The sequence below is a fragment of the Teleopsis dalmanni genome, chromosome 1 (genome assembly GCF_002237135.1).
Source record: "Teleopsis dalmanni isolate 2A chromosome 1, ASM223713v2, whole genome shotgun sequence".
NCBI classification, from domain to species: domain Eukaryota; kingdom Metazoa; phylum Arthropoda; class Insecta; order Diptera; family Diopsidae; genus Teleopsis; species Teleopsis dalmanni.
The window spans coordinates 156,250,854-156,272,127 of NC_051846.1; the positions used below are offsets into that span (position 1 = coordinate 156,250,854).

Below are 21,274 nucleotides of genomic sequence, written 5' to 3' on the forward strand. Positions count from 1 at the left end.
TTTAAAAAAAATCTATTATATGTAATGATTCATATAATCCGAAATATTCTACTACAATCAATTAAAAATTCGTTATCTTGTGAACAGATATATAAAAAATAAAATATATTATTATTAAAAGCTATTGTAGTATTCCTGAAAAAGTCTCCGAGTATTACCTGAACGATATTTATGCTCTATATAATCTTTCAAAATATTTTCTTTCAAATTTGCAAAGCTGTTACGCTTTAATAAAGGTACTCGTTTCTTGACGTTTCAGAGCGCAAGCAGATAAAGTAGATGAGAATACATCACTCTAAATTTAACACATTCTTCTTATTTTATTTGAAGAATCTACTATGCTGATCTTGCTATCAGTGATGTATGTGTAATGCTAATTAATATTTAACGATTAAGATCAATGAATTGATAGAATTGATTGATCTAAACAATTTTGATTCAATTCGACAGACCGTGTTCAATTAGTTAGAAAATAAATACAATATCAGTGATTCGATGATATTCCAAGCCCTATCCTGTACTTTTGCAACGACTTCTGATGTTTATATAGTTTTTGGACATCCTTTATGTGGATAGCTTAATAATAACTCTGCCCACTTCCGAATTATTTTCTCGTAGGACATTTATACCATTGTCAGTGAACAACTCAATGCAGTCGGTAGTAATTAAAATAATAATTGGTATGTAACAATAGAAATATTGAATCTATATGCTCATCTCTATTACTGAAATAGACTAAAAAATATCTATTTTAATAAGCATATAGTATACGCAGTAATGCCTAGGTTGGGTTAGGTTAGAGTGAAGATCTTGTACATCAAAGTCCACTTAAACTCAAGTAATAAGTCATTAGAATACCACATACAGTAATGATTTACTAATAAATAAATTATAAACAACTTTATAATAATATTGTTTAATTGTAGCGTTTTATTATTTATTACTGCAATTTTTTTTGCAGTCTTACCATAATACAAAATGATACAAATAATCCGTAAAATATGTTTCAAGGTTTATGCGGATAATAGACATTAGAGATTACAATGAAAATTGTGTTTGTACATTGAGGTGTCCAGATTAACGCTATGAGCAAACTAATGCGCAGCCTCATTATCCATAACAAGTATATAAGACTTATATCGATGATAACATAGGGTTGTATTGAAGTTTTCAATTGAAAACGGATCGAAGACGTTTTGAGAACAAGAAGACATACCTATAGGCCAATGTATTTAAATGTATAAAGGTTTTCGAAAAAATTAACCAAATGTCATCGAAGAAATGGGTATGCGCCCATGGTCCCGCACAATCGATTGAAAATACTATGGTGTTATCATAGCTAGTAAATAAATATTTATCATAATTTCATTTCTTTTTCTTTTTGGTTTTGAAAATGTAGAATTTTTTCTTAAAGGACCCACAAATTTGTAGGTAAAATTTTATTTAAAGATAAAACAAAATTTCCGGACAAATTTTATTAAATTTAAAAATATTTGTCAACAGATTTTTTACTTTCTTCTTCTAATTTTATAGGATTACAATTGTAGAAATACTTTTAGCCAATTTTCTCGAAACTGTCTTAAGTCAAATCAACAAAGTTGATGATTTCAGTATGACTTCAGTCATTATAAATACTTAAGTCACTACTGTAAAATTGGACCTTAGAATTTCAACAATTACCTGTGCTAACATCCCACCTAACGTTTCAGAGTATATTTTTAAATAAAAATAGAGTGCACATATAAACAAGAAAAATTTTAAGAAACCTACTGAAATAAAATATGTTGCTGTGAGTACTAATATTAAACATAAGTAAACATAAAAAATAGAAATTAATTTGCAACTTAACCGCTTGATGTAGGCGTTTTCCTCCAGGCTGTCTTTATGAAGACATGTTTTCCAACTGAGTAATTAAGTTAGGTGGAACAAAAATAAAGTTATACCTTTTATTTATAAATCGATATAACCAAATTGAATATCTGCTTTCAAAAATAGTGATATATCACTTTTTTATTATATGTCAATGGCAACTTGAACTTATCACATATAATAATTGCTTTTAATTGCTCCATTAAAATTGCTGATAATAGAAATTTTTCAACTGTTAAAGGATAATTCTTAATTAATATGAAATAACGAATGTTTCATTGATATAAAATTATTGTATAAGCATTGTAATTGTTATAATATATTACATTTTGAATTAACTTTAATGTAATATAATTTTATAAGTAATTTTTCATTAGATTTTCGTTACCTCATTAGCTTTGAAATAAAAACATTGCCTCATGTAGACTTCCCTACTTCTTGTTACTATCTATTGCATTTGTATTGTGTCTAATACTATATACAAAACATATTATATGTTGTATTTTGAAACTTGCATTGAAAATCCTTCCCCGAGGATGAATTAAAAAAAAACATTTGTTGTTGTTTTGCATATTCGACTGTAAAAGAAAAGCTGTAAAAAATTTAATTAAATTAATTTTATTTTAAGTCTTTGGTATAATTGTGATATAAGGAAATTTAAGTAACAAAAAAATAAAAATATTATATAAAATAATATAATTCCGTAATTATCCATCCACATTAAAAATCTATAATTTATTTAAATTTCCTTTATATTTGTAAATTAAATTTCATTTCCTTGCCAAAATTACTTTTAATGAATTTCTTTGTTTTATACATTTTTCAGATGTAATTTAATAATAATAAAAAAATAAATAAATTATACCTAATTGAAAAATTATTCATAAAGAACCAATACTTTTTCGTGTGTGTATGTGTGCCTAAATTTTTAAACATTTTCTAATCAAAATAAAAAAAAAATAAAAACATTTTTTAAATAAAAAATCAAATCTTTGAAATGCCAAAAAAGTTAAAATGCAAAAAAAAATATTTTTATAAATAAAAATAAAAAAAAATTCTTAACAATGTTGAACAACTGACAACAATAACTGATCAGCAACAATTAAACAATAATCGCTAAAACAACAACAACAACTTTTGTAAAATGTAGTGCTGTAGTGTAACGCCCATCTATAATGCTAAATACAAGTTATAGTTAAAAGTAACCGCTTTTTTATAATCACTTACACACACATATATACATAATAGCATATATAATTAAATTATATATATAAAAAAAATACTTTAATAAAATCCACGTAAAAACCTTAATATTTCCTCATTTCTCATATCGAATAGACCAAATATCAAACAAAAATAAAAATCAAAAATTCAATTAAAATCAAACTCAAAAATCAACTAAACTGAAAATAATTCGTAAACGTAGCAAAAATGATGTTTGTTTGAGGTAACTAACTTATTTTAAACTTTTTATTTAACAATTTAATATTTTACCTTTACAAAATACATTTTCATTTCCAATTTTCTAGCTACTCGCTCACTTACTCATCCACACCAACCCATCCAGCTACCGACCTCACTAACCTTTGCTACTCAATATTTTTACCCAAATGTTTTGGCTAGAACACAGTTTTTATGAAATTGCTTACATATATTTTATACATTAAATTAATTAGTTGCGAAATATATAAAAGTAAATATTATTAATTGGAATAGTGGCCAGTTCATATTTATTTAACAGTATTTATTTATGTTATTTAAAGCTTGTGTTAAATTAAATAAAAAATAAAAAACTAACTAATAGGTTTTTATTTAGCTTCACACATGCTTTTAATGATATAAAGAAATATTATTAATATTAATAAAATATTAAACTTTAAAAATTTGTTTATCGACCTGTATTCTATAATGATTTTATTGTTTATTTATTAGCTGGCTGGCTATAGGTCACTTTAATTTCAATAAAATTAAAAATCTTTTATTCCTGTTTAGTATAAAATTCAATATTTCGACTCTCTTTGGGAAGCATCATCAAAAGTGTGGTCATCATCAGACCATGCTCCTGATGATGACTCTCAAAGAGAGTCGAAATATAGAATTTTTTAATAAAACAGCAATAAAGGATTTTTAATTTTAATAAAATAATTATTATTAACAAGACAAAGTGCTTTTTATTAAAATCTACTATTTATTGGCTTTAAAAAGAATTAATTTTTAAGCAAATTTTTGTAAATGATAAATTTTTATTAAAATTCGTTAATTTAATAACGCAATTAAATATTTAATTTTTTTATTACACATAATTTAGACATAATAACATATATAAACAAATTGAAATGTTATTAGAAATAATCACAAACTTCAGTGTTGGAAAAGTTTCAGTAGGCGATCGATCAAGTGATCGTCGATTATTGTTGCTTTTAATATAAGTTAAATATATGAAAGCAGTGATTGACAAATATTTAATCTACTTTAAAAGGAATAATAGAGTATCGGAAAAGTTTCAGTAAAAACTTTACAATATAACGTGAATAATATATATAAATCTAAAACCGTATAACACATAATGTTACCCCAAAATTGTACGCTGTTTAAAACGCGAAATGCTAGAAGAACCATGCTAGATGATTAAATCTCCCTTTTCATCATACCTGCCACAATTGTGGAGAGGACAATGAAAGTGCGTCCCATCTATTCCCCATCTTTGTTTCCATCCAGGATCTTGGCGAATTGACCTTCAAGACCTTCTCTTGAATAGCATTATAAACTATGCGAAAGGTTCTAAATGACACAATGAATCGGTAGGCCTAAGTAGATCTCTTGGGATCACCGATATAACCTAACCTAAAACGCAGAGGCATAATAAACCTAAAACGCAGAGAGAATAAAAATTTTCATTTACTCTGGGGAGTTGAAAAATAATTTCAATCCTAGGACTAAGGAGCAATATATGCGACTCTAATATATTTCTGTCTGCTACTGCTACCAAATTGTTTACTAATTATACTTAAAATGACATTTATTTTGTTATACCTGCCAGCGCTTCTCGTGTGTTCAAAGCTTAAATCTAATGAGAAACACTATTTCGTAAGTTAAAAAAGGCGCATTCCACATTCTCATATTATATTAAATACTTATAATATAAGTAATGCGTTTACATGAGGCGTGAACTACAATGTAAGACTAAATTTCATTACTTTCATTACTATCGTCCCAATCATTTTCAATGTGAGGTATTGGTTTAACTGTTCGATTCTACTGCCTTTTATATTACTACTGTTTATATTTTATAAGTTTATTGTCTAGTTTTATAATTGCGATGTATTGTAATTTGTAATCTGTAAAAAAAGGTATGCTGTATGAAAAGCATACCTTTGTGGTTGTATAAATCAATCTATCCTTTTTTTGGTCTTTATTCTACCATCTCTTTCCTGAATAAATTTTTATATTTCTTCGGTTGCGTTTCTCTTTTTTTTAACCGTACTCTTTGTGAACTATAACATATACATTCTAATTCACTTTTATGAGCAACTACCATCGGATATTTTGAAATGTCAGTACACAACATACCCTTACTATAATTTCTTAGCTTCAATCTTAGTGAGCGCCCTTAAACCTCGCGAACATTAAGAACAACTTAAATATCCAAGTACTACTAGTTGTCTGTTGAAATTTATCTCTAACTTGTTGAAACGATTTATCGAACATAAATTTTTCTAAAAAATTGATCCATTCCAATCTATATGGAAAAAAGGCTGCGTCCCATTCCAATCTATACGAAGAAAAGGTTAATCCATAAAGGTAATAATTTATAATAAATTTTTACTTTATGTAATGTGCTTAATATTTTTGGTTATAGTTAATATATTCAATTTGATATTGACATTAGTTCAAAAAGAATTTCCAGCACTACAACTCATTTAAGTTGTGTACGATGATAATGGAAAAATGCTATACCTATTTCAAAAATCACTAATAACAAGGAGTTTAATAGCGCATAAAACCATGGATAAGGAATCACTTTTACACATTTAGAGAATGTATAGACATAAGAGTCATATATAGAAACATTGTTTAAATATTAAAATAATAGAACCAACCGGTTCTACAAAAAATTTATATGTTTACATACAGAGGATATAAAAGATCTACACTTGAATTTAAAATTTAATCACTCAAATCTAAATTAATGCTATGAAATCTGAAACTTTTCCGACACTGTACAATATTTATTCACAACCACTTCACATGTTCCACGTGTTCAAAATATAAAATTATTATATATATATTTTTTTTTAATGAAACATGTTAACTTACATATGTTCTCTTTTTTAAATTCTTCATTTGATACAGGCTCGGCGCCACTTGGTTTATACACTCCCATCAAAGCACCTATTGATAATACGTTTCAATTAGGCATAACACGTGCACCAAATGGCATTGGACCCGTTCATAGCGCAACCCCTACAACTACAAATGGAAACAATGTATATAATGGCAATGGTAACCAACTTGGCAGTGTCATCGGCATAAAAGGCGGCATAAACGGTGATAATGAGGACTTTAATAATGAAGAGCCCGATGACAGCCTTAAATTTTTGAAGCCAGCAAATGATGATCTCACAATCGCCTATAGCGAGGGTACACAAAAAACTGATTTGCTCTATTAATGCTTAATTTACATTATCTGTTGTAAGAAGGAAAAAAATACACTGAAAGAAAATAGAGTTCAAAATATTATCGGCACTGGTTCTGAAGAAATACATTCAAAATTATAATAGTTATTTTGGTAAAAAAATAAATTTTTTGTAAAATGTTTAGTAATAAAATTTGTTTATCCATATATGCATTGTATGTTTTATATTATATAATATATATGGAACGGTAATCGGTGTAGCTGATCGGTTAAAAACATAGGCGTTTAAGCGAATTTTAACGGCTAACATTTTAAACGATTAGAAACCTGATAAACGGTATGAATATGGTCATGAAAACTTTTAAAACAATTTATATATCTTTATACTTAAATTATATTCCAATTGTATTGTGTGAAATTACAAATTTAAACATTTATAAACTTGAAAGTATTGTGAAAATTAGATGAAAAGATAAAAAATTATTTCATTATTACGAGTACGTTAAATTATTTTATTTGTACTGTAAGCTTAGTTATATTATTCTACATATATATATATATATATAAGTATAAGAAAATTAAAATTGATTTAATTTTATTTTTCAAAATTAAATTTTTAATTTTTTAATATTTTCTGTGTTAATTAAGTATACATATAAACATTATATTAATTACTTTAATAAAACAAATTGAATGTAAACGTAAAGTGAAATGAATGCCAGAAAGTATATGCAAAAATTAAATATAAGTTTTAAATTTTGCAATATTCGAAACAGCATTTAAAACAATTATTTCAAAATAATTAACATAATTTATATAAGTTGTATGAAATAAGTTTTGTATATAATTAAAATTACCAATTTTATTATTTCTGTTTTCTAATTTATACATATTTGTCATTTCTTTTTGATATATTTTTATTTGTTTGTATTTTTTTTATTAGTATATTTTGTTTAGTTCTTTAAATTTAATTTTATGTATTACCTATTGAATTAATAAATTTTTCATGTTGTATTTATTTTTTATATCAAATATAAGAAAATAATTTTTTTTGTTAAATTTAAAATGAATAATGAATTTTTGTAGCAAAATGGCTGCGAAAAAAATTAAATATGAAATATCTTAATTTAAAATTAAGACAAAATATTGTTTTTAATAATTTTATTTACATATTGTCATATTATTATATATATATACTATCTCTCTATATTTACATTACTTTATTATATATACACATACGCGTACATTTAATTTAATTATACAATAAAAGTAATAAAAAAAATTAATTACTTTTTGTATTATGGAACCATAGTTTGTTTTAAACGACACGAGATGATACCGAGATACCGATTGTAATCAGAGCCACGGAGGGTTAGGCTTTTTATGGCTTAAGAGAGCTAAAACCGTAAAAAGTAGACCAGTTGTAATGCCACAAAATATTTTATGATATGTTAATTAACATTAACGATAATTGTGGTTAATTGATTTATTCATTCTATGCCAGATAACCAATTTATTGCTTTAATAAAGCTGAAATAAATATTTTAAACATCCATTAAAGAGAATAATTGTCGAGTACTTGGCATTTAAAGAATATGATTATATATAAAGAATATGTGTTACTTTTCTGAGCTACAACTACAACAGTAGTTATTAAAAAAAGCTTCGAATAAAGCTCCACTTTTCTTAGGATAATGCCCTATTATCCTAAGATCATGATAATGTATGATATATATTGTAGTGTATTCTGTTGTTGTAACCGGAGATTAAAGATTTAAGTTAAAGCAGATAACTTAAAGGGAATTACAAATAAATATTCATGAATTGAGAGGAGAAAATATTGTTTAGGAACAAGAATGGATTGTCGTGACTTGTGTTTTGTATAGTATTTTGTAGATGCAATTGTCAAGAATATCAGTATAAGCAATACTCATTTTAGCTGTACTGATAAATGTACCATCGTTTTGTTTAAAAATTTACATTATAGGACAAGTTTAAATATTTAACAGGAAAGTAGCATAGTAAGTAATGATTGTTTGATTATCACTGAAGATACAGATATTCCTGCCAAATACAATTCATTGCAGTGAAGCCCATAAAATTGTCAAATTAATAGCATGAACTTCTGCTAAAATGTTAATTATCAGCTAATTATATCAATAGGTTGAGGTTGGGACCAGCAGAAAAAAGCGCATGTTCTTTCTTCAACAGAAATACATTATACAAAACCAATGTTGTCTGTTAATACTTTTGACAATGCAATGCGGACAATTTTTGGGTATTTCAGTTTTATTTTTCTAAATATCAACAAATTAAAATTTATTAAAACACATTTTCATTTATTTTAGAAAACATCGTGTTTATTCGTTCAAGCAAAAAGATGAATAAATAAACAATAATTATCTATTATAAGTAGACGAACTAATTCTTGATGCTGCCCTCTTTCACTAACTCCCACTATCATGATAGCCTACGTGTGATGACTATTTTCCAACACTAGCAGAACTTACGGTGTCACATGACAGACTACAAGTACAACTTTAGTTATGTTTAACATTCAAATACTTTGTTCATATTTTTTGAGAATTCAAATTTTCTATTTAAATGTTTTCACTTTTTCGTTTGTTATGAAAAAAATTTAAAAACAAAGCTGTCAAATTCATCAAATGCAGCGTTGCCACTTAGTTATATGTACATTAATTGCTTAATGTTATGCGAAATATGACAGCCATTTTTATATAAATTTAATGGTTTTCTCACAGAATGAATGATTATGTTTTACTCTTTGTTATTTTATCTAGAAAAATATCGTGGTAAAAGCTCATATTGTGAACTCCAATCAAATCTACATGAATTTTTATATTTTGTCTAACATATTTTTCCAAATATGGCAAGCTATCAAAGTGGATAATGAATTAATACAAGACATGGCTTTAAAATTAAATATCGCTAGCCATAACAATCTTACATGATTAGCCATAAGCGATGTTTATTGTTGAATGGTTGTTGTTAAATGTCAGATTTAGAATATGTCACAGTACATTGAAAAATACGATAAAACTATGAATTGGAATACAAAAGACGTTATAAAGTTAATAAAACTTTATAAACAATACGAATGTCTGTGGAACATTAAGAGCAAAAATTATAAATACTTGGATAACAAAAAATATGCATGGTTACAAATTTCTAGAGAATGCAATAGAAATGTCACTGATGTGAAACGCAAAGTTAAATATATAAGAACAGCATATCTGGTAGAGAAAAAGAAAGTCGATGCTTCAAAAAAGACATCCTCAGTACGTGGAATTTACACACCCCATTTATTTTATTTTGATGACCTGAACTTTTTAGATTCGGTGATTGTACAGCGAAAAGCTTACGATACGAGTTTCATTAAAGATATTGAAGTACCTGATCAAAATGAAGAAAGTGTACAAATGATGGAATATATTAAATGCGACGAATATTTGGATGGTAATAGTACTGATATATTTCAAGAATCGTTTTGTGATGAAAGTAATGTGATGAAGAATGAAACCCAAAATTCTATAGCAATATCTACACACAATAATGATCCCTGCTTAAAAAATGTAATTCCGACACCTAAGCGTAAGCATGTACCTGTTGCAGATATTAGTGAGGGATATTTAGAACCAGAAGAGGCGCGCCATGAAACATCATGTATTGAGTTAGCTTTAAAGGATACGGAAAAATCTGATTTACATTTTTTTCAAAGTTTATTACCTTATATGAGTAAATTTACAGATTTGGAAAAACTGGAGATAAAAGGTGATGTTTTAAAAATTATTGGAGAAAAACTAAAATACAAAGAACAACAACAAAAGCTTAATATTCGTTCTTAATAATGTATAGTTTTTTTAATGTTAACGTAGTACGTACTAAATAATTTATAATTTAATAAAATTGTAAATAATTAAAAAATGTACCGTTTTTTTGTTATTAAGTGAAATAAGCATAGTTCATTATTGCTTTCCTGCATCGAACCTCTTTTATTTTTCAGTATTAAATAATTAATTTAATAGTAACTATCGTTATATGTCTCGATTATGAAAATACTTATATTAAAATCACTTTATATTCCCACTACAGCACTGATAATCTGATTTTATAGGCTAGTAGAATTATTAGTCTATCGGAGCAGTAGAACTTCCAATTAGGTCGTACTCGGATAACCAAAACGATATATATTTTTGCAAATAAATTATTAATTTTGAAAATTTATATATTTTATTGAAAAAATTTTTAATTTATGTATATCAGTTTAATTAAATCTTAAAAATTTATAAATATTAATAAATTCATTTAATAATTTTCATATTCAACATTTAACATATTATTCAACGCTCCTCAAAACATTATAACAATTATAACCAATGCGTTTTGATTTAAACTTTAATAATTACCTTATATTTAAATTTAATTTTAAATATCAAATATCAATTTAACGCGTTTAAAAATTTTTTATATCTAAAATGTTAACAATTGCTTATTTAACTTTATTTTTATGATACATAAATTTATTTTCTTTCATATTTAGCATTAGTTGAAAAAAGTTTCATAAACATCAAAAAATTTAAAAATTTTTTTTTGATAATTCAGCCTAAATTGAAAAAAAAATAAATTTTTTCTTTTTATTATTAAAAGCTGAAATTGCTTTTCCGCCAAACTAACTTTTATTTATCTTAGTTAATTTTAAATAATTATTTTATTTAAATTAATTAAATTTTAAAGCCATGCATTTTTTTTCTTTTTCATTTACCAGAGGACATAAAAAATTATACAAATGATTAAGATTATTTAATATAAATAGGTTCATATATTCTACAGTAAAAATTCTTTAACATGCAAACTAACAAATAGTAAATTCTTTAATGTTTATAATATTAAATTGTTTATAGATAAATATTGCACTAAAGATAAAATCGGTTTTTATATAGAGGATACTTAGAAATCAGTAACAAGTTATTATATTAATTATTTTGCTAAAATTATTCAAGCAGAGATAAAAAGACTAATTAGTAACAATCCATCATAATCTCAGTTGTCATGACTTAAAACAGTAATATTCAGCAACAATGGTATAGAGTATAAGACAGACAGACAGGTTAGAAGACGCTACTCATGCACCCGCATTTTGTATAATTTTCAAGAAGTCTTAATCCACATAATCTGTTATAATTAATTCACGTTTAGTATAAGCTGAGGTAGTCGATATGTTTCCGCCACTACTATTATTACCATTGCCTAATAATATTGCACCACCAGGTACTGACTTAATATGCGTTGAGTTTGTAGAAGCCCCAAATAAATTGTTATATATATTACTTGTGTTATTAAGATTGTTGTTAGTTATATTATTTCCCTGTTCATTTTTTAATTTATTTAATTCGTTTTGCAATTGTTGATTGCTTCTACGTAGTTCTTCATTTTCCGTAAGGCACTCCCGCAAGCTAATATTAAGAAGAAAAAATTAATAAACATTAAATTTTTTTTATATTTCAAAAACAATAAACAAACCTTATTACTTCTTCTTGCAAAACCTTAATATATTCACAAGCCTTTATAAGTATTTGAGATTTAGAGTCACTTGGTGGGGAACGACCGTTTGTCGTTGTATTATTGGAGTTACTAATATTACTCATTTTATTCGCTGCAAGTTGTTCTTTATCTACTTTTACTAAAGAACATTCATCACTGCTATGTATATCCAAAGTTGACAATGTTTTTGATTTACTTCCTGAAATATTTCTTGGTATTTCTGTAGGCAACATTTCTTTAAGCCTAAATATCCAATTATTAATTTTATCACGCCTGCGCCGTTCAACTTCATTGTGTGTTGCACGGCGTTTGTCATCACGCTATACACAAAACAGAATATATTAAAAAATAAAAATTTGATTTAAGACAACTGTTTTACCAGTTACCTTCTTATAAGTTTCTAACAAAATATGTTTACGTTTAGTATCCAAATCAGCGGTGGCGCTAACTGCAACCGTACCAGCAGTTGCCTTAGTGCCTGTTAAAGTACTAACTGCGTTAGTTAAATTGTTGACATTTAAATTAGATTTCGTTTCAAAGCAATTGTTGGAATTTAGTGAAACATTTATTTTATTGTTCACGTTACTGGTAATTTTGTTTGCTTCGTCATGTTCTGGTGAATTAGATTCGACATATTCTTTAACTAAATAAATTTCACAACCACTGGGAAGTTGTACTGCTGTAGCCAAACCAGTTTGTGGACTCTTGTTGGTTACTGCTGTACTGCTATTAAGTAAATTTCTTGATGTTTCATTTATCACACGATAAGGAAGTGGTAGAGTTTCTAATGACATATCTTTTTCTTGTTTAATTTGTGCCAAATCTGTCTCTGTTATTGTATAATATTTCTGTGAGCTATTAGAATTTTCATCGCAAATGGTAAAATACACATCGCCACTCATTGCATCGTTATTTTCGATATTGTTGGAAGTTAGAAACATACTATATATTATATAAATAGAATAAATGAAACTTGATAAAATGTGAATACCATATGTCATATTTACTTTTGTTCATCACATTTTGTTGCAATTAAATCAGCACTGCAATTAGGACCAGCTACTGTTTCCAGGCGTTGCCTTTTCCTGTTGTTCATGATGGAGTTATTTTACAACTTCATCGCCTTTGATAATCACTAAATCTGTGTTGATAGCAACCCTAAATATATAATTATATTATTAGTATTTCTTTTTACTTGTATGTGGCAAGGATAAGGAAAACGATATAAAGCAATATTCAGCTATTTTTTCACATTATCAATAACAATAACATGATTTTATGTGCAAAATTCAATCACCTTCGTTTTCGTATTTGTTATGAAAACATTCAGAAAACAAAGATGTCAAATATGTCAATTGCAACAGTGCCACCTAATTCGTTGTTGTTTGCTTGCGTACTGTGTGGCAAGATTATACGAGTCATGTGATTGTGTTAATATATTAATAAGATGCTGAATTTTATACCCTACACGCTTTTGAATATTGGTGTATATTGGAACTTACTTAATTTGTACTTTAGAATACGAATTACGATATATAGACATATTTATACACATATTTATTTTATTAAGAAAGTGCTGGTTCTTATTTCCAACAAGTTTTCTAGCATTACCAACAACTGAACAGATTTAGTAACAATTTTAATATATCTAAATGGAGGATCTTATCCGACAACAATATTACACCATAATTTTATATATAATTATATTACTGAATATATTACACTAACAATTATTTATAAACATTTATTTTGTTATTATATTCAAAATTATAATAAAACATACATACTAAATGGTTTTATAAAAATTTGGAACTGCTATTTCAATAACTGAATATCTATGCCTTGTAGATATATGAATGGAATAGATTTATTAAAGTTATTTATACACTTAATTAATTAGATAAATAGAATCAGATTAATTTAATAGAGCAATTGTTTAAAATCATGATATACAATATTAATATATTTTATTATTTTCATTAAGCATGCTGAGCTTATGACAAATAATACAACTCAATGGCAATTCTCTTTTCTAAAGAAATTGAAATCCGAAAGGGCTCATTATAAAGGGCATTTGCATTTTGCTTATTTTATTTTCGTGTTCAAAAATATTTGCTTGAAAATAGTCAAGCAAATTTAAATCCTGAAATCACTACAAACTTTTCTACGACGATATGAGCGTTTCGTAACTGATGGTTTGTTGTCCAAAGTAAGCGCCGGAGTTGCTTTTGATATTGACTCATTTGTCTCAATTCTGCCTTTTCTCTAAAATATATAAAGAAATAATGACAGAACGAAAGCCTTCTAGAATATTTGTGTATATCAAAAAGTACTTAATCTGAAATTGTTTGCGCATACATCTACCAAAGAAGTATTCTTTGTTGTACTTTTTCCATTTCTTAAGTACAAATTCACAATAGTGAATATTTTAATATTTGTATGTAGTTTACACTGGCCGAAAATGACTTATTTTAAATGAGCCATTTGAAAGTGTTTACAATCGCTGGTTTTTCAACTTATCTGTTGATTTGATTTCTTGCCTGTGCCAAAAAAATGTTTGATGAAAGTTAAATATACCTTTTAACTTTACAATATAAACTGAAAACTTATGTTCAGCTTCGATTATTTATTTGTGGGAAGTAGAAGTTTCAAAATGAGGTGCATCGTTTTCAAGAAAATGCAACAACTAAATATTTGTTTTCATTTTTTTGTTAATATGTCAAAAATAGTTTTCTTAGGGTGTGTTCACTGTATTCATTTGCATTTGGAACATATTTGGAACTTATTCTAACCTCGTTGGAACTCATTTATACAGAATGAGAATATATATAAAAAGAACAATATAAAAAATTATAAAAAAATATGCTAAAAAAAAGTTTCTGCGACTATTAAAAAATAGTTATAATAAGATTGTTGTAATAATAAGAGTCGAGTTTTTTGTGCTTAATTGTTTTTGTTAGAAATATTTACAACTGTCATCAAAATTATACGTCGTTGTTGATTTTTCAACACTAGAAAGTGTTCAGCAGCAAATGTGAATTCAAAAGCCAGTTGTTTAATGAATTTGTTTTTTGTTTATTATAACTTAATATATTGAAACATGAAAACGTGATTAATATGGAACCGCTAGAATTCAATAAAAAAACAGGAAGTAGTATAAATTTAAAAGACTTTTTACAAAATAGCAAACAACGGCTGGAACGCATACTACATAGATCTAAAATTAAAACTGAATTAAAAGTAAATGTGAATATTATCTTTTAAATTTATAATAAATATGTATTTTTAGAATTTAACATCAAAGAAATTAGAAGATAATGCAGCCAATTTAAATAAAAATGATCCACCGCTACCTGAAAGTTTCATGAGCAATCAATATACCGTCAAATTAGGTTGGTGTTTCAACAAATTTTTTGTTTATTAATATAGTGTAAACTGCTTTCCAGATCAAAATGAATTGCAGAAATTATTATCTAATAAAACCATTAAAATACCGGAAAGGTTTTCAGATTTGCAAGTAAATTTTAACTGTGAACAAAAATTGAAAATCTATGAATACGTTTTGCAGCGAACAGGAAAATTTTCGGAGCCAGAATTGAAAATACCGTGAGTAAATAGAAACTATCTACTGTTTGTTTGTTGATAAAAAATATTTTTTTTTTAGTTTTTCCAATGAAGGTAATAAGACCTTTGCTGAAATAGTTGCTGCTGAAAATCGTGAAAGAAAACAAAAACAACGGAGGCATCGTAAATCTAAACCGACACACATTGAAGAAGTACGTAGTTTAGTAGAATTACAAATGTTAGCAATGGAGCAATATATGAAAAAAGAAAAGCATAAAATTCATAGAAATGAGAAAAGTAGAAAGGATATTAAACGCACAGAAACATACAGCAGTAGATCAAATAGAAGTCGTAGTATTGAACGTCGAAGTCCTTATCATCATAGCAATCATTACAAACACGAAAGAAGTAAACACAAAACGCGTAGTCGAAGTCGTGATCGTTATTACAAAAGTAGTAGCAATAAGCGACAAGAATCAAAACACCGTGACAAAACTGATTCAGACAGCAGAAGAAGGTATAGTTCTGAACATTATAAACACAAAAGAAGTAAAAGTCCTGACATACATAAAAAAAGAAAGAAACACAAACGTAGTAGAAGTTCAAGTTATGATGGAAGCCACACACATAAAAAAAAGCACAAGCATTATGAATAAAATAGAAACTCGCCAATAAAACACTAAATGCTTTCATTAAAATTATATTTTAATATTTCGCTATATTATATTGGTAGCTTTAACTTTCTAGTTCACAATTTTCCAAATCAATAGTTTTTTAAAAGATATATTTCGCTACAGCAGTATTTCTTTTTTAAATCAAGTAGTTACTTAGTAGATACGCGTGTACGTTTATTCCATGAAAAGTTGACACCATAATTTTTAACGCGTTCTTTCTTTGGCTTATCCTCTTCACCTATAAACCAGCGCCAACCATTTTTTTCGCAATGTGCTATTGCTTCCTCTTTTGTGCCGAACTCAATTTGCATATTCGATAAGGGATCGCCGCTGTAAATAGAAAATTTTATTATTAAATTGAACGAAAAGTTATTACCATTCTACACTTACGTAGATGTCCAGCCCATTAGTGGATTTTCCCAACGCTCACGATTATCAAATTCAATTTTCCAGTAATTCAGGTTGTTGGTACCGCTTTGCATAGCATTTTTGGCTGGTACATGTATGCAGACACGGCGCGTCTTAACATGTTCTTCAGGCACACCTGTAATGGGACTAATATCCACCTTCTCTGGTACGGTTATAGTACTACTCAATTTTTTCTTTTCTTCGATTTCTTCAGGTTTAGCTAAAGCTGCGTCAACGTCAATGTACGGAGCATCGCGAGAACCCAATGACATAGTGCGCACCCTTTAATTAATTATGGTTAATTAGAGGTGTTTATATTTTTTGCTTACATACCATTGCACATTCTGTGTCGCCCGTCGTAATGCTTGACGTATTAAAGACATATTAAACGCTAAAATTTGGCCAATAAAAAACCAAATTATTACATAAAATTTGGAATCCTGTTGTCAATTTTGTTTTGACATATATCTTTACGACAGGGTTCCCAGGAAGCAAAAAAACTGCTATAAGTACTTTGCACTCATTCCTACCAAAAAATTTTTTTTAATTACAATTGTTATATATATGTGTAGATAACTTTTAGATATGTGACAAGATTGCTAAGTTAAAAATAAACTTTATTTAAATGTTTGTAACATTGATATTCAAGAATTAATACTATGTTTACATTGTATGATTATTGTGACTAATTGTTTACTAGAATCTACATCATTTACAACATATGTGTATGAACCAAATTTTGTTGCTGTTGCATATGTATATGTCATAATTTTTGTATGAGAAATGTTGCATATAGCTTTTTATAGTAAATCCGTACAAGAACATAAAAAAGATGTTCTATATTTTGTATTGAGGAAGTACACTCTGAAAAAAGTATTGCCGTCACTAGTATATTCATATTTTCACTTTTCCACCCATTCCGCTGACGGTTTTCAATTGTTCAAAAGCTGAAATCCCATTCTAGTATAATTAAGGTTTATTGCATTAAAAATAATACACAATTAATGGCTCATGCTACGCCTGAGTAATTTTTAAGTATTAATTTTGCTGTATTAATTTCTTACGCTTCCTACACTTAAGATTGAAGTGTCTGGGGATTAAAAATTCATATATATATAAAGGCATATACAACGCGTTTAGAAAAGCAAAAGAAACATTCTGAGAGGTAATTTAACATTTAAACATCAAACAAAGCATGAGTAAAAATTAAATCCACTAAATGCAGTAAATAGTCAATTTTTTTTTACTTAACTAAAACTGTTATAAAAATTAATATTTATTCTCCATTTTACTCAACTGTGGAATGGACCAACACGTAGAACAGTATTTTAAAGTACTACTGCAAGTGCAGTCTCAAAAAATTATATACGAATAATTGAATATAAAAAATAAGTCTAAAACTGATGATGGTGGGTATTTGGTAATAATCGAAACAGCTTTATGATCAGCCAAAAATTCAATTAAATAAAATAATATAAAAAGAATTTTTGTAGTTTTAATTCACAATTTTACGAAACCTCTCCACTACATAAAAAATTGTACTATTAAACAGCAACTCTGCTAAAGTTTCTATTAAATTTTTTTATGGGCAACCCAATTTGTTGCGTGAAGCTTATGTATTTTTACGTTTTATGTCATTTTTTGTTTATAACTTCGGGCTCCGTTATATAGGTCATATAAAATAAAGTACATAAATTTTTAATTTTATGTAAAATAAACTTACATTACCAAAAATTACCTATTCAATTTAATGAAAACACAAAAGCTATTATAAGCAAAAACAAGAGAAGGAACCGGCGAAGTCAGCAATTCCCTAAACTGACTATAATTATTAGAAAATAAGGTTTGTAAGTCAAAAAACTCAAAATTTTATGTTTGTGTAATATTGTTCATTAATTTTTATCTAAGATAATAAATCTATTCAATATGGATGATGCAGTTGCTGTTGTGCTTGATAATGGTGCCTATACTGCTAAAGTTGGGTTAGCTACGCAAGATGAACCATTTCTAATACCTAATTGCACAATGAAAGCAAAAGCCGAACGTAGGCGAATATTTGTTGGCAACCAAATCGATGAGTGTCGCGATGCCTCTAGTCTTTTTTATCAGCTTCCATTTCAAAAAGGTTATCTGATGGATTGGGAAATAGAAAGAATTGTGTGGGATCATATATTTAGTGCAGATGGCACTGGTATATTGCTTGAAGATCGCCCTATTATTATAACCGAACCTATGCTGAATTTTCCTCAAATCCAAGAAGCAATGGTAGAAATATTATTTGAGGATTATCATTGTTCAGGTGTGCACAAGACTACCACAGCCGAATTAGCAGCTTATAACTATGCAGCTGAAAGCGAGGAAACGCCAATTAACTCATTAAATTGTATTGTTGTAGATGTTGGTTATAGTTTTACTCATGTTGTTCCTTTCGTGAAAGGGAAGATTGTCATGAAGGGCGTACGACGCATGGACATAGGTGGTAAATCACTAACAAACCATATGAAGGAATTAATATCTTATCGGCAGTTAAATATGATGGATGAAACTTATGTTGTCAATCAGATTAAAGAGGATGTTTGTTTTGTTTCTCAAAATTTTGACATGGACATGAAAGCATCTAAACAAAAGATTGGTTTAGTTGAATATGTATTGCCAGATTTTACAACTGTTAAACGTGGATATATACGAGGTGGTGAAGCAAAAAAAGGAGAGAATGGTAATGAAATAGATGAAGATGATAAACAAATATTAAAATTGTGTAACGAACGTTTTACCGTACCGGAGTTACTTTTTACACCGATTGATGTAGGCATTAAGCAAGTAGGGATACCTGAAACTATAATTGACTCGCTCAACTCGTGTCCTGAGGTGATGCATTGTGAAATGTTAGAAAATATTATAGTAATTGGTGGTAGTTCCAACTTTAAAAATTTTGTGCCAAGACTAAAAAAGGATCTCCGTGCTTTAGCTACCGATGATTTAGAAGTTTCATTGATTTTTCCAGACGATTCGACGTCTTATGGTTGGTACGGTGGCAAAGAACTTGCAAATAGCGGAGATTTAAATATGTATTTGCTGACACGGGAAGAATACGAAGAAACTGGTTACACACCAAATCGTAAAAGGAAAGATAATTAATGGCAAGGTAGGAACAAAACGTGTGATCTCTGTCGACTTTGAATTTATTCTCAGCTAATATTTATAACTTATACATAAATGTAATTTTAACACTTCGCTAACACAAATTTAAGCAAATATTATATATTGTTAACTATATAAGTTGTTATTTTGAGTATTTCATTTGAACTGAAGATAGTCTTAAATAATACATGTTCTGTGAAAACAACGAAATTTTGAAATTATTTTATTGCGTGTTTAGTGGGTGCCAAATTTTGTGCCAATATATATATATATATGTATATATATATTAAACGTTTTTAAAAACTAAATGATTCACCGCAACCGCAAGTTCCTTTAATATTCGGGTTATTAAAAACAAATTCGCTGGAGAGCTTATTTTCTACAAAATCCATTTCAGTACCTAAAAATGATAAACAGGATTATCAATTGTTTATTTAGGTATAATCAAACAATTTTCCATACATACCAAGCAATGACAGCTGTGCTTTTTTGTCTATAAAAACCTTAACACCGTCTTGTATTACTTCTTCATCAAACTTGTCTAAATTGAAATGTTAATAAAATATTATATTGCGAATTATTGTTGAAGTATTTTACCTTTTTCTTTAGCATAATCTAATGTGTATGAAAGTCCATTGCAACCACGTTGCCTTACTCCAACTTTTAACCCTGTCTGTATATAATAATTTATTAATTTATGTAGACGCTATAAAAATTGTATGCACTTACGAACTCTGGTTTTTGTGTTAACAATTCTTTAATGCGTTTTACTGCTGCTGCCGTCTAAAAATAGTTAAATGATAAATATTACCAATTATTTCATCACGTAACGTATTGAATTTACCAGAATAAGTGCTGCCCTTGTTGGTATAAGTTTACGTCCTTTCAGCGCGCGAACTGTAGCTGTTGCAACTACTTTTGTTGACATTTTCTATTTGTTATGATTTTTATCAATTTTTATTACTTAACTAAACTTACTTTAATTTTTACACAACAAAATATTCACTTACACACTTTTGTTTTATTATTTTCTTCGTAGAAGTCAGCTGATATGTTATGTGAAAGCGATGTAGCGATCAGCTGTTACTGTTGCCAACTAATATTTCATTTATTGCTTGAAAAGTACCCAGCAGCAAAAAGGTGCGGCGTTTAAAGTACTAGTAATTTTGAATAATCTCTGAAGTGCAGAAATAGCTATGTAAGTTAAATTAATACATTTTTAATATGACATTTAAAAATTTTTAATATTATATAGTAAAATCATAGAATTTTAAATTATTTATATGTTACTTAGATTAACATATAAATCAATGAAATTGATTTTCAAGCAAACTAAAGTTGACTTATATATAATATTTTTATGTACAAAGAGAATTACACATTTTATGCAATTTTTCAATTTTATATCTTCTGTTTTGAG

The 21,274-nt window shown here is 27.5% G+C and overlaps 7 protein-coding genes across 9 annotated transcripts in view; 4 read left to right on the forward strand and 3 right to left on the reverse strand.

The window, feature by feature from the left end:
- LOC119666523 (serine-rich adhesin for platelets) overlaps positions 1 to 6,299 on the forward strand; it is a 113,368-nt gene extending 107,069 nt beyond the window's left edge. The window contains exon 7 of the mRNA XM_038075806.1: positions 6,223 to 6,299. The gene's annotated coding sequence lies outside the window, so the exon portion shown is untranslated. The remainder of the gene's footprint in view (positions 1 to 6,222) is intronic.
- Positions 6,300 to 9,216: 2,917 nt separating this feature from the next.
- On the forward strand, positions 9,217 to 10,400 carry LOC119668578. The gene has a single exon (XM_038078135.1). The coding sequence runs from the start codon at positions 9,535 to 9,537 to the stop codon at positions 10,369 to 10,371; it is 837 nt and encodes a 278-aa protein (XP_037934063.1). The 5' UTR covers positions 9,217 to 9,534; the 3' UTR covers positions 10,372 to 10,400.
- Positions 10,401 to 11,361: 961 nt separating this feature from the next.
- On the reverse strand, positions 11,362 to 13,436 carry LOC119669521 (uncharacterized protein DDB_G0288805). The gene is made up of 5 exons (XM_038079435.1): positions 13,365 to 13,436; positions 13,075 to 13,225; positions 12,454 to 13,009; positions 12,047 to 12,387; positions 11,362 to 11,979 (listed from the first exon to the last, which is right to left on the reverse strand). The coding sequence occupies exons 2-5, from the start codon at positions 13,161 to 13,163 to the stop codon at positions 11,685 to 11,687; spliced, it is 1,281 nt and encodes a 426-aa protein (XP_037935363.1). The 5' UTR covers positions 13,164 to 13,225; positions 13,365 to 13,436; the 3' UTR covers positions 11,362 to 11,684.
- Positions 13,437 to 15,073: 1,637 nt separating this feature from the next.
- On the forward strand, positions 15,074 to 16,329 carry LOC119669522 (pre-mRNA-splicing factor 38B-like). Its single transcript, XM_038079436.1, has 4 exons — positions 15,074 to 15,307; positions 15,357 to 15,459; positions 15,514 to 15,673; positions 15,732 to 16,329. The coding sequence occupies exons 1-4, from the start codon at positions 15,185 to 15,187 to the stop codon at positions 16,285 to 16,287; spliced, it is 942 nt and encodes a 313-aa protein (XP_037935364.1). The 5' UTR covers positions 15,074 to 15,184; the 3' UTR covers positions 16,288 to 16,329.
- LOC119669523 (NADH dehydrogenase [ubiquinone] iron-sulfur protein 4, mitochondrial-like) lies at positions 16,319 to 17,260 on the reverse strand. The gene is made up of 3 exons (XM_038079438.1): positions 17,047 to 17,260; positions 16,696 to 16,995; positions 16,319 to 16,635 (listed from the first exon to the last, which is right to left on the reverse strand). Exons 1-3 carry the CDS (start codon positions 17,094 to 17,096, stop codon positions 16,455 to 16,457), a joined length of 531 nt encoding a protein of 176 aa, XP_037935366.1. The 5' UTR covers positions 17,097 to 17,260; the 3' UTR covers positions 16,319 to 16,454.
- A 1,110-nt stretch (positions 17,261 to 18,370) lies between these two features.
- On the forward strand, positions 18,371 to 19,870 carry LOC119669524 (actin-related protein 6-like). Of its 2 annotated transcripts, none has more exons than XM_038079440.1 (2): positions 18,371 to 18,560; positions 18,622 to 19,870. In XM_038079440.1, the coding sequence occupies exon 2, from the start codon at positions 18,640 to 18,642 to the stop codon at positions 19,849 to 19,851; it is 1,212 nt and encodes a 403-aa protein (XP_037935368.1). In that variant the 5' UTR covers positions 18,371 to 18,560; positions 18,622 to 18,639; the 3' UTR covers positions 19,852 to 19,870. The 2 variants fall into 2 exon arrangements, with proteins under 2 accessions (XP_037935368.1, XP_037935367.1); XM_038079439.1 differs by having other exon boundaries at positions 18,371 to 18,556.
- A 7-nt stretch (positions 19,871 to 19,877) lies between these two features.
- LOC119669525 (iron-sulfur cluster assembly 1 homolog, mitochondrial) lies at positions 19,878 to 21,073 on the reverse strand. Of its 2 annotated transcripts, XM_038079441.1 has the most exons (6): positions 20,865 to 21,073; positions 20,699 to 20,785; positions 20,584 to 20,637; positions 20,452 to 20,527; positions 20,321 to 20,395; positions 19,878 to 20,254 (listed from the first exon to the last, which is right to left on the reverse strand). In XM_038079441.1, the coding sequence occupies exons 2-6, from the start codon at positions 20,780 to 20,782 to the stop codon at positions 20,151 to 20,153; spliced, it is 393 nt and encodes a 130-aa protein (XP_037935369.1). In that variant the 5' UTR covers positions 20,783 to 20,785; positions 20,865 to 21,073; the 3' UTR covers positions 19,878 to 20,150. The 2 variants fall into 2 exon arrangements, with proteins under 2 accessions (XP_037935369.1, XP_037935370.1); XM_038079442.1 differs by lacking the exon at positions 20,865 to 21,073 and having other exon boundaries at positions 20,699 to 20,856.
- Between the last annotated feature and the right edge of the window lie 201 nt (positions 21,074 to 21,274).

What these genes read in the sequence shown, in the direction of transcription:
- LOC119669523 (XM_038079438.1), bottom strand. Translation starts at nt 17,096, where the DNA reads ATGTCTTTAATACGTCAAGCATTACGACGGGCGACACAGAATGTGCAA. An exon ending in GCGACACAGAATGTGCAATG is followed by an intron (nt 16,996 to 17,046) that starts GTATGTAAGCAA and finishes AATTAATTAAAG; the next exon opens with GGTGCGCACTATGTCATTGG. An exon ending in CTAATGGGCTGGACATCTAC is followed by an intron (nt 16,636 to 16,695) that starts GTAAGTGTAGAA and finishes TTCTATTTACAG; the next exon opens with CGGCGATCCCTTATCGAATA.
- LOC119669522 (XM_038079436.1), top strand. Translation starts at nt 15,185, where the DNA reads ATGGAACCGCTAGAATTCAATAAAAAAACAGGAAGTAGTATAAATTTA. An exon ending in AAATTAAAACTGAATTAAAA is followed by an intron (nt 15,308 to 15,356) that starts GTAAATGTGAAT and finishes ATGTATTTTTAG; the next exon opens with AATTTAACATCAAAGAAATT. An exon ending in TCAATATACCGTCAAATTAG is followed by an intron (nt 15,460 to 15,513) that starts GTTGGTGTTTCA and finishes ACTGCTTTCCAG; the next exon opens with ATCAAAATGAATTGCAGAAA.
- LOC119669525 (XM_038079441.1), bottom strand. Translation starts at nt 20,782, where the DNA reads ATGTCAACAAAAGTAGTTGCAACAGCTACAGTTCGCGCGCTGAAAGGA. An exon ending in CAAGGGCAGCACTTATTCTG is followed by an intron (nt 20,638 to 20,698) that starts GTAAATTCAATA and finishes AACTATTTTTAG; the next exon opens with ACGGCAGCAGCAGTAAAACG. An exon ending in AGATTATGCTAAAGAAAAAG is followed by an intron (nt 20,396 to 20,451) that starts GTAAAATACTTC and finishes ATTTCAATTTAG; the next exon opens with ACAAGTTTGATGAAGAAGTA.
- LOC119669524 (XM_038079440.1), top strand. Translation starts at nt 18,640, where the DNA reads ATGGATGATGCAGTTGCTGTTGTGCTTGATAATGGTGCCTATACTGCT.
- LOC119668578 (XM_038078135.1), top strand. Translation starts at nt 9,535, where the DNA reads ATGTCACAGTACATTGAAAAATACGATAAAACTATGAATTGGAATACA.
- LOC119669521 (XM_038079435.1), bottom strand. Translation starts at nt 13,163, where the DNA reads ATGAACAACAGGAAAAGGCAACGCCTGGAAACAGTAGCTGGTCCTAAT. An exon ending in ACAAAATGTGATGAACAAAA is followed by an intron (nt 13,010 to 13,074) that starts GTAAATATGACA and finishes TATAATATATAG; the next exon opens with TATGTTTCTAACTTCCAACA. An exon ending in TTGCAAGAAGAAGTAATAAG is followed by an intron (nt 11,980 to 12,046) that starts GTTTGTTTATTG and finishes TCTTAATATTAG; the next exon opens with CTTGCGGGAGTGCCTTACGG.